Source organism: Fragaria vesca, linkage group LG2, assembly GCF_000184155.1.
Source record: "Fragaria vesca subsp. vesca linkage group LG2, FraVesHawaii_1.0, whole genome shotgun sequence".
NCBI lineage: Eukaryota > Viridiplantae > Streptophyta > Magnoliopsida > Rosales > Rosaceae > Fragaria > Fragaria vesca.
In genome coordinates this window covers 3,378,387-3,389,413 of record NC_020492.1, presented here as the reverse complement: position 1 = coordinate 3,389,413, position 11,027 = coordinate 3,378,387, and the positions used below count along the sequence as shown (strand labels likewise).

At 36.0% G+C, this 11,027-nt stretch overlaps 2 protein-coding genes and 1 non-coding gene across 4 annotated transcripts; all 3 read left to right on the top strand.

Moving 5' to 3' along the window:
- Positions 1 to 1,951: 1,951 nt before the first annotated feature.
- Positions 1,952 to 3,767, top strand: LOC101304146. 2 transcript variants are annotated; one of them, XR_183892.1, is made up of 3 exons: positions 1,952 to 2,141; positions 2,273 to 2,551; positions 2,651 to 3,767. It is a non-coding gene; the product is annotated as an uncharacterized LOC101304146 (transcript). The 2 variants fall into 2 exon arrangements; XR_183891.1 differs by having other exon boundaries at positions 2,273 to 3,767.
- Positions 3,768 to 4,910: 1,143 nt separating this feature from the next.
- Positions 4,911 to 6,399, top strand: LOC101303863. Its single transcript, XM_004289717.1, has 6 exons — positions 4,911 to 4,930; positions 5,296 to 5,365; positions 5,461 to 5,822; positions 5,913 to 5,979; positions 6,077 to 6,277; positions 6,353 to 6,399. The coding sequence occupies exons 2-5, from the start codon at positions 5,326 to 5,328 to the stop codon at positions 6,256 to 6,258; spliced, it is 651 nt and encodes a 216-aa protein (XP_004289765.1). The 5' UTR covers positions 4,911 to 4,930; positions 5,296 to 5,325; the 3' UTR covers positions 6,259 to 6,277; positions 6,353 to 6,399.
- A 303-nt stretch (positions 6,400 to 6,702) lies between these two features.
- On the top strand, positions 6,703 to 10,446 carry LOC101303570. Its single transcript, XM_004289716.1, has 7 exons — positions 6,703 to 6,780; positions 6,889 to 7,441; positions 7,605 to 7,648; positions 7,820 to 7,922; positions 8,059 to 8,203; positions 9,505 to 9,632; positions 9,888 to 10,446. The coding sequence occupies exons 1-7, from the start codon at positions 6,731 to 6,733 to the stop codon at positions 10,050 to 10,052; spliced, it is 1,188 nt and encodes a 395-aa protein (XP_004289764.1). The 5' UTR covers positions 6,703 to 6,730; the 3' UTR covers positions 10,053 to 10,446.
- The last annotated feature ends 581 nt before the right edge of the window (positions 10,447 to 11,027 follow it).

Genomic DNA, 11,027 nt, shown 5'->3' with positions numbered 1-11,027 from the left:
TGATACACCATTTGCGGAAAACCAATTTTGTTAGGCGGAGATTTCAGACAAATATTACCAATTATCCCAGGAGGAACTAAGGAACAAATCATTGAAGCTTCTTTAAACAATTCTAAACTTTGGTCTACTTTCACAGTATTAAATTTAACTGAAATATGAGGTTATTGAAGAGTGGTCTCACTGACGACGAAAAGAAAAATATTTCAGATTTCGTAGATTGGATCTTAAAGATTGGCGAAGGTCGTATACAATCAATTCTACACACACATGATAAAGACATGTCATGGATTGAAATTCCAGAGCATTTACTGATAAGTTGTTATACAGATCCTATAAAATCAATTTTTTTGGCCACTTATCCTAACTTTGATATTAACTACAATAACATTGTTTATTTAAAAGAACGCGCAATTGTTACACCACGAAACTTAACTGCTTATATTATAAATAATTACGCTATAAATTTAATACCTGGTGATAAAACTACATATTATAGCTCAGACACAATCTCTGCGGATTCTGGTAGCAACGAAAACATTGATCTTTTATATCCAACAGAATTTTTAAATCAGCTTGAGTTTAGTGGATTACCAACACATGAATTAGTTTTAAAAGTTGGCATGCCAATAATGTTATTGAGAAACATAAATCAAATGTCTGGCTTATGCAATGGTACAAGGTTGATAGTGACAAAATTATTTGATAGATTAATAGAGGCAAAAAATACTAACAGGTAACAATATTGGACAAAAGATTTTTATACCAAGAATTGTTTTATCAGCAAGTGAACATAAATGGCCGTTTGTATTTAAGCGACGTCAGTTTCCTGTAAAACTATGTTATGCAATGACTATAAATAAAAGTCAAGGACAATCATTAAATCAGGTTGGTGTATATCTTTCTGAACCAGTTTTTACTCATGGACAACTCTATGTTGCATTATCAAGAGCTACATCAAAAGATCATTTAAAGATTCTAATAAACAATAACGATGATATCCCAAATAAATACACGAGAAATATAGTATTCAAAGATGTTCTACAAAATCTATAATCAAATTGTTACAAAGTTACTTTAAAAACCCTTTATTCTTTTCAAATTTGACAAAACAAATGTTCATAATACCATTCTTACACTACTTCAAAATAATAACATTCTTACACTGCTTCATGATTTTGATCCACAAGAACTGGTGGTACAAATGTTGTTCATCACCAAATTGCTTGCTTCAAGCTATTGAAAGGAAACATGGATGTTGATAAGTTAGTATGCACCAAATTGCTTCAAACTACAGAAAAGAAGACATGGACGTGAATGACTTAGTATGCAGCCAAGACAGTGTCCCAAGTACCTCTCCCATGGTAAGATTACACTTAAATTTCAACTCATTAATTTCACTCTATACAGGCCTATAAATAAAACATTGATTTATTTTCAATCATTCTCACGTCTAGAATTTGCATCATTTCAGGGACATGGTGATTCAATCATTGATTTATTTTCAAGCTGCTTTGTTTCTGCAGATCTTATATTAGCTTCCCTTCAGTGTCTCCATGGTGATTCATTGGATGGATATCACATGAGAGGAAGAGTTGAAGATGATATTGGAGATATTAGCCAATGTAGATTTATTTTTAGTTGATACATCTACTGTCTGTGATAAACAACGTGGATGGGCGTAAGTATGATGTAACTTAAGTATGTTTTGTAGTTAAATGAAACATTAGAGCAATACCCCTAAGGCCCTAACTACAAAATATTATTATCGATTTTGAGTATGATAACAAATGGACGTTTCTTTACATAGACATAAATACGTTAAAGTCCCGCTGGAACGCGCGGACAATTTTCTAGTTATATACTATTTTGTGTGCGGAATGACGGTGCTGCTCCTGTTTTCATTTTATTTAAAATATTGTCATTACTCTTTCTGTGTCCCACGTGGTTCCATCGTTGGCAGCCATCGTTGGCAGCCATCTATTGTAGTTTTTAGTTCCATCTACGCGTGGTTTATTTGCAGCAGCAGATGTTTTCTTTTCCTTCTCTTGCTCTCCTCGCTCTCTCCGTCTAGTCTCTGAGTCAAGACATGCCATCATCTGTGTTACTGGGTTTTCTTATGATGGAGAGGAAGAGATATTTAGGTAAGTGGGTAGGGATCTTTGTTTTCGCTTTTTTATTTCTTACTAATTGATTGGATTTGGTTTACTCATATGAACCTAATTTTCGATTGGGTTTTTTGTTTCCTTCATTTCCAACTGATTCTATGCTGCAGTCTGAGACGTCGATCTACGTGGATAGGCCAATATATAAGTTGGTTTTTGTCGTGGGTTATCGATTTCGGTTTGCTGTGGATCTCTACAGTAACATAGGGCACGAGGGTTGAATAATTATGCTCCTGGAGTTGAAAAGGAGTTCAATTTGTTTGGTTGGGTTTGCACTATTGGTGAATTCGGAGGCAAAAATGAAAGTTGAAATTGGCAGACAAATGTGGATTCTGCAGTTTTGACTCATGCAAAGCAGTAAATGGACTACCAACTGCTAAGGCCTAGAGGTACGCTTAGCTTGGGGGAAAAAAAACTATTGCATTATAGCTTCAGAGTTATGACATGACTGTTCATTGCTAATTGCTAAATGGTCAAAATGGTTACAGACGTCCTTAGGTAAACCAATCAGTTTCTGTCCAGTGGAAACAATTTCCAGAATAAGTGTGGTATGATTTACAGCTGATTGTGAATGTGATTGGGTGTATATTTGAGTTCTGTTATTTGTATGAAGTTTTCTATTCGCGCTCATCTAGAAACTGAACTCGGGCTTACAAGATACAAAGAGTAAGCTATGAAATATGCAGGAAAATATATAAAATAAATTTAGCACAATAACAAAACAAGTTTGGTTATATCAGGATTTTGAATGGTGCAGACAGACGAGTAAAAAGAGGAGAAGTTGATACAGCTATGTAAAGAGCTCCTAGAATGACCGAGGTTGTTGACAAGGAACTACTCCAGGTATATTTTCAGATGCATTGTTGTGGAGTAACTGGAATTGTGGAACATTTTTTTCTCTGTTATCAATGAACTTATGAGAGCCTTGACTTTGTGGTTTTTCTATCTAACTATGTAAGACATGCTTTTAGGGTTCTTTAAAATTGAGTTTGACGAATGGTAGAAATGGGATACTTTTCTTATGATATAAATAAAATGGTGGTACGTTGGTTGAAGAAAAAGGGGAAGAAAGAAGCGTATATCGATCGTGATGGTTTTGATTATGCAAGGACAATAATCGTTGTCGTTCTTAAATTCCTGTAGTCTCTTTGGTTGTCTTATTGTTGGCTATTTGGTATTTGTAGAATTGCACTTAGGAGAATGAGTCTGCAAGACTGCAACTATTTGAGATTGATCAGTTTAAATTGTTCTTAAATTCCTGTAGAGTGAAGCTACTTGGTACTAATTGTATTGTCTTTGTTATGATTAATGCAGGAGATCTTCATTGGAAAATTGCTTCTGCTTATATCAATAGGATCAGTCAGGTAAAGCTCCTTGCATGACTGTGATGAACTGGTCATCATTCAGCAGTGAACAATTGCATGTGTTTTGTGTTCACGCTTCATACGATGTATCAGTTGGCAATGAACAAAGTTGTGATCCTTGGGGTTTGTAGTTTTTGGTGTGTATGTATAATGAACAATAGGTGCATTCATAGTGAGGATGCAGCCTTGCCAGATATTACATTGTTTTGTATACGTAAATGTAGAATCCGTTTCAGACTGATTGATTGTGTATTCCCTATTGAGGAATCTTGCTCTTGCCAAAACAATCTTGGTACAATTTGATGAAAAAGGTTTGTGATCTGATTGAAAAAGGTTTTTAATGCAATTGGATTCTAATCAGGCATTATATGATTTAGAATGTGTTACTAAGGATGTTTATTAAGTCCCTGTGCCAAGCCAAGTCTGGGTGAAATGAAGGATCTTGCATGAAATATATTCTTACACAGCTGACTAGACACGGGAAAAAAAAATTATTACGGAGTTCTTAAAATTATTACGGAGTTCCACACTCACCCTCTCACTAGGTTACATGTGGTGGTTGTCTCCTAAACTTTATTTTTCCACTTTCTATTGTTGTTTTCTATGTCCACCTAGAAAAGATACAGAACTGAAGTGTTGGATTTCAATAGATATGTCAAGGTGAGAAAGAGCGGCTAGTGCTCGGCTATGTTTCTTCTAAAGTACCGAAAGTTACATTGTTTTGTCACTGTATCTTCTAATTTCGATAACGAATACTCAATAATGGTAAGAATTGTCCCAATCTCTACTACTATAAAGCCAGGCCTTCAAAAGCTTTACCAAATTGTGAACTTCCATAATTACCTTTAATGAATCAACTAACACAAATAAAAAATAAGGGTTGTTATAGTAAAAACAAAATCAAAATCAAAATCAAAACAAATTAAATAAATAAATAATCATATAAACTACCAATTAGTAGGACGAATAACTGTATAATACGGTAAACTTAATTAACTGCTCACACTTATTTTTAGTTGATCGTGATTATGATTCCGTGCAAATATGCACGGGTAAAAAGCTAGTGTTAATAAAACCTAGATCAAACTCAACCAAACTCAAATTTGATGAAGTTGATTGGGACCTCGAACTCTAGAAGGCCTAAACAAGTACTATCTTGTTCTTGAATTTATAGAAATTGATATCTCATGTGTTTCAAAAATACTTGAGGTGATCGAAATCAATAAAAACAGGTTGTGAGTTCCGTTCTATAATTAAAAAAAGAGTTAAAAAAAAAAATAGTTTTCTGCATTTCGAACCAACGCCGTATAAGCTCTTCATTCTCGCCAAGTATAAATAGAAAACAAAGACATCCCTCAACTGTACCCTCCTCCCTCTTTTCTCCTTCGTCTCCAATACCACCAGGTATCATCGTCTTTTATGTATCTTTTGAATTCAAAGTTCTAGTCTTTATATGGTTTTAATCGTAAACATGCATGCTTTGAGCTGAGAATCTGATTCTGTGAAACCCAAGTTGTATAATGTGGCCTATTTATCTCGCTGCTTGCTGGGCAGAACTTGATTAAGTCATATGAATTCTGGTATTAGGTATCTTGCAAGTTCAATGGTAGAATTAGATTGTGTTTGGGGATCATGTTGAATTGAAGAAGTTTTCTCTTTACATTTGAGAGATAACTTATGTTTAATCATTGTCTAATAACTTGATTGTTTAGGACTCACAGAATTAATGATTTCGATTGCCTTGTGTCCCATTTGAGATTGGTGTACAGGTAATAATCACTGTTGGAGTTACACTCAACATGGACATGGACGATCTTGATTTTGAGTCTACTCGACCTGGTACATTGTTTCACATATAACTTGATGAACTTGTCATGTTTGCCATCTCTGTTTGCCTCAAGAGAGGGATGACTAATTACCAGTTCTCTGTGCAGTTCGTGGTGCTGGCAAATTTCGGCCTAAGGTGAAGCCCAAGTCTATGAAAATAGCATCTGCTGCAGCCATTACTGAATTCCCTAATGTTGTAACAGAAAATTCAATATCAGTATCTAGCACTGTCTCAGATAGTGATCCATCTGCTACATCTGTTGATCCGGTTGGTTCATACTCAACAACGTCAGAGATCTTAGGAAGTCTAGAGCCATCAGGAAACAATGAGCATTTATGCTCAAGTGTCCCGTCCTTTCATGGTGACAGAATCACCAAGCCTTCCGAATCAGCTGCAGAAGATACTTTGCAACCATTAGCTAATGGAAGTGACAGTTCACAGTCTGTCTTCAGAAAATCAACCAGCAAGGTAAGATGGTTTCAAGAATGAAGTCGTAACTAAGTTTTTTTGTTTTCTCTCTTTTTTCATTTCAGTTTGTGTGCAATTTATTTATTTCAGAATGCAGACAAATTATCAGGATTTGAATGTCTTGACGATTGTCTTATTGAAAGTACAAATGGTGCAGGTGAGTTATCTAACGCCACTTAAATTTTTGTCTGGTAACTGGAAACATTGCATTAGTACTGTCTGTTTATTCAAGGAAGCATTTATTTCTTCTGCAGCTCCTGCTTCCCGAAAATCTCCTGACAAGGTCAAAGGGGAAAAATGTGGTGCTCCAACACATTGTTCTGTGGAGTCTTCAGAATTCTTAGCATCTGATGTTGCAGAAACTATTTCTGATTATTGTAAAAACCCAACATCCAGTAGCCTGCATAGAAGCTGCTATATCCATCGAACATTGTGAAATCCGGTTAGAAACAAAGGTAAAGACTTGTGCTTTGATAGAGTTCTTATGAATAATTTCTCTGATTAATAGTAAAGTTTATGATTACATTCAGGAGATTGAAGCTTTAAATGTTGTGTCTGAGGCTCCCATTTCAACTGGTATGTACACCATTATTTGCGCCTTGTTTTCTTACTACCACAGTGTTAAGTATGTTGAATCACACCTCACGTTGATTTAGGATGCCATGCTGGAAAATTTCAACCCAAGCTTAGAGTAAAAAAAGGAAAAGAGAATCCAAACGTCCCTCACGCTGAAGTTGAGTCCACCACACATCCACCTGCACATTTCAAAACAGGCGAGATGGATGAGATCTCACTTTGTGCCTTTCCGCGAGAAGATGTTCATAATCACATATCTCCCACTTTTGGTGATTCTATAGCCTCAAATCCAACCCCCAGTTTTCAAGCAAATGCAGAGACTACTCAGTTAGATGAGGCTGAATACGGGGATGGGGCCCATTCAGAGGGTGTTTGTGAGAGGGTGACTGTTCTCAACTATAATACTTTGCCATGTCTTTCTTCTTTCATTAAAAAAAAGCTCTTCTTGTTTGGTTTTTGTCCACCAACCGGTTTAAGCTGGATTGCTTAGGGTCATAAGTGCAGAACTGGAAAAGCTTCTACGGCATCAAATCGTCCTCAGAAGCGCAAAGGTTCAGCAGCTGATGAGGATGCTAAAGATAGTACATCATCCAAGAAGTCAAGGAAGCGGTTACCCCGTCAACAAGTTGATGAGCCAGGGAACAATAGTTATGAGGACAGCTTTGATGCTGAAAATACTAGTGATTTTGATGGCATTGAAGATGGGGAGCATGATTCAGCACGGAGAAAAAGAGTCCCAAGAAAGTCGAAGATACCTGTATCTGACAATGAACCAGTTCAAAAGTGTAAAAGGACCAAGAAAGCACCTGATGAACCAACTAAAAAGTTCTCTCATTCAACTTGTAGAAATCGAAGACGTGGTGAACATAATTCTGGGTATTTATTTTGATGAGTTATGGAATTTGTATGCATGTCTTTGTGATTTCCTTTTATGTTCTGCAGTGGACAAGTCTTTGATTGAGATGCCAGAGGGTCAAATTGATCCACAGAAAATTCCATTGCGGGATCTTATTCGACTTCGAGAGTATACAGAGTGCTCAGAGGTACATTACCATTTCTAGATTGCTTACACTTTTCTAGGGTCTTAGTGGTCTAACATTTACATAGGAGATATGCTGTTTCGTGCACAGCAATTTTGAAGCTATTTTATATTTTTCGATACTGATACTGATTCTTTGCTTGGTTACTGTCTATCCACTCATGTAGATCAAAGAGGCAGCCAAGTTGAAAACTCAAGCTTCCAATCACAGGTACTTGAGTTGTTATATATAAATCACCAACTGGAGATCTGTTTTTTTATTTTCCCCTCGTAGTTCAAAGTTTGATGGCATAGTTTTTGCTGGGGGATCGTGATGATATATGATTCCAAGTTTGTATCACTATTTTGGTTATCAAGCTCTGATGAAAATCATATGTTACAGGGATAGGGTTAGCACAAGTTCCTTTAGCTTGAATTACGCGTCTTTTATGAAAAAACCACGGCCCGTAAAATGGTCTGAACAAGACACTGAACTGTTCTATGAGGTAATGTACCTGTATGGAGGTTATTGAATGGTATTCTTCTCTGACCAAATACCTTTGATTGGAAGCTGGAGTTTTCAACTTGGCTGCCCCAAGGTACTATGGAAACTAACTATATAGTACCTTACATGTTGTTTAGGGTATTGAGCTGTTCGGATCTGAATTTCATATGGTCGCTCTACTTTTTCCTGGTCGAACACGTGATCACATCAAGTTTAAGCACAAGAAGGAAAAACGTCAAAATCCATTACGTATTGATGAAGCCTTGCACCATCAACCCAAAGGTGAAGCCCTGGATTTATTATTTACTGTTTCTCTCTCCCTTTCTTTCCTACCACTTCTTAATATAAAATAACTCAGAAGATCGGTATTATTCGAGTGGGACAAATAAGGTAAAAACTTGTCCAGCTTCTGTGCATAACCAGAATATTAGGCTAAAAGTGTACTTTTTTTCCTGTGTATCTTATATGACAACTGAAAGTGATCTTTGAGAAATTAGAGTTGGCTACTTTTAGGTTTACCATTTCTTATCACCTGTCCAAATTAGTCTTTATATAGCTCATGAATGGTCTTCTACCAACGATACTTATATGCATAAAAACCTTGAAGAGTGAGCATGTGAATATCTACGTTTAATTGAGGATATAAGTTTTTTGAAATGGAGGATTCTTAATTCTTCTCTGTAGGTGAGGATTAGCCTCCTCTTCCTGTTTTCCGCTCAGTCTGTCCCCTCTCATACAGTGCTACCAGGTTTGAAGCAAGTACTTGAGAGACCTTCGAGGGCTATGCCAGTTTACTAGAGGGCCATCTGTAATTCAGTGAGGTTCTCTGCTGAATACGGCAAAATCTTATACTCCAATCTAAATTCTACAAGAGTCCTTCATAATTTGATGGAAGTTAAACTACCTTGCCTGTGTCAGCTTTTTCAACCTTCTTTGCTCTCCATGTATTAGTCATTCTACTTTCTCTGTTCCTTGATTTTTTGGTCATTTGTGTTTCGGTTATATATCTGGTGGCTGCTTCTTCCATCGGTTGGGTGCCATGTGCCATGGTTTACTTTCCATTCTTGCGAAGGGAAAGACGAGAACGTAGTATACCCCAGATTCATTGGTTGCTTTGCTCACATTTTGTGCATCAACCTTCCCATACATACCACTTTTATATTATGTGACTGGAGGTTTGAGTATAATGGGATAAGAAAACACTTTTACTTATCAACTAATCTTATTTGATTTGGTTCCAAGTGAATAAAATTAATCCCCTAGACTTCAATCGTACTGAGTGCAAGCCATGTGAAATAACTCTAATTTATAATGTTTTATCCACCCCAGAGGTCAATACACGTTCTTGTATTCAACATCTAATTTATAATGATTTAGTTCCAATTCATTCGGTTTTATGTTATTGGTTTTTTTTTTTTTTGGTTTCTCGTTCATAAGGACCTTCTGCTGTTAGTAACCTTAGCTGCAAATATGGTCAGCATGTCAAGTGGACAAGAAAGATGTTTTCACTTGCATGGTTCTGTGATATTTCAGTTCGTGAATTACTCAATTATTTGCATGATAGAAATAATTATCTCATGCAGACAATTCCAAATATGCTCGGGTGATTAATGAGATGCTAAAAGTTGCTCGGCAAACGCAGAAGTCTAATTCAGATGAGTTAAGTGACATAATAGACCTGGAGGAGGAAGAGCTGACTCAAAATAACAATGTATGCATTTTCTATTTTTTTTTCTTTGTTTTTCTTCTGCTATCTGTTGCAATTTATATGAGGATAATTTGTATGTTTTTTGTTGTCATGGCGATTTTAGGATCCTACATGTTGCATTATTGTGTTGGTTTTGCAACCAGATTGATCCAACAATAAGCTCTTTTTAGTCGCATAACTTCTAACTATTTATATCGAGTATTCTATCACTACTGTTTTTCTTTGTTATTTGTTATAATTAACTATATTTGATTATAGGAGGAAGTGACAACACCCGAGTTGGATAAAATTGAAGATATGGAAACTGATGTTGCTGCCTTAGTTCAACACGAGGAAGCTGCTGTTACTGAAGTTCATAGTCCCATGAAGTCCAATCAAAGTGGCCATGGTGACGATTTTGGCGGTTGGAGTGATGAATTTTAGTGTACCAGTGTTACAAGGAAATTAAATGTGTCATTGGAACCGCAATAACCGGTAAACACACATATTTCAACTATGGAGCATGTGGAGATAGAATTTTTTTTTATTAACAAACCGGTAACAGTTGCGGAAGAACTGGCAAGAATGGGATTTGATGTAGAAAAGATCAGCTTATGTGTTCATAGGGGATTGTGATTCTTTCTTAGCAAGATTAATTGGTCATACTATTCCCGGTCCCACTAGTTCTAAATTTGGAGCAGGGGATCTGATGTAGCAATGTAGAAGTCATAGCTGTTAGCAATTATTTCTGAACTCTGCTTGTTAGAAATTATATGAAGTACATTGTTCTTTCATCTCTCCTTCATTATGATGAAGTAATACTGATCATGTTCAAAGTATAGAAAATAGAGTCACTGTGTGATAGTTTCTAGACGTGTAAACTACGGTTTTGGGGTAATTATATAGTTTCTTGGGTATTGAATGCTAGTTAATTCATTGCTTAATTTTTATGAGTTCGAATATCTGTTGTTATGGTTGCAGAGTGCAGTATGGTAGGCATATATTGCTATGATTTTACAGCACATGAATGGCTTGAGCCACGTTTATGTGAATTAGCATCTAAGAAATTAGAACATCAGTATGGAGTTTGACTAGCCAAGTTCATAATCTTTTCATGCATTATATATGACTTCTATTAAAGTTCTCTTTACATCTGTTTCTGTTGAGATTGTTTTTGATACAGGTGTATCCGAATCCTACTAGGAACTTAGTTAGTTCATAGTTAACCATGTCAGGAATTCTGTTTCTTACTTAGATTAGGAATAGTCTTCAGGTTAGTTATGGATTCTAGTTCTATAAATAAGAGATGTTTAGTTAGAACAAAACAGAGACGAGACAGAAAGTAAACCTTCTGTTTAGAGAATATTGTAGAGCTGTAAACTTTTACAATATTAGTGAAGATATCTTTCTTCAGATTTC

Bases quoted from the DNA above. Each gene is read 5' to 3' on its own strand.
- LOC101303863 (XM_004289717.1), top strand. From the start codon at position 5,326: ATGGACATGGACGATCTTGATTTTGAGTCTACTCGACCTG. The intron at 5,823-5,912 runs GTAAGATGGTTT...TATTTATTTCAG, and splicing joins TCAGAAAATCAACCAGCAAG to AATGCAGACAAATTATCAGG. The intron at 5,980-6,076 runs GTGAGTTATCTA...TTTCTTCTGCAG, and splicing joins TGAAAGTACAAATGGTGCAG to CTCCTGCTTCCCGAAAATCT.
- LOC101303570 (XM_004289716.1), top strand. From the start codon at position 6,731: ATGAGGCTGAATACGGGGATGGGGCCCATTCAGAGGGTGTTTGTGAGA. The intron at 7,442-7,604 runs GTACATTACCAT...CCACTCATGTAG, and splicing joins AGTATACAGAGTGCTCAGAG to ATCAAAGAGGCAGCCAAGTT. The intron at 9,633-9,887 runs GTATGCATTTTC...ATTTGATTATAG, and splicing joins AGCTGACTCAAAATAACAAT to GAGGAAGTGACAACACCCGA.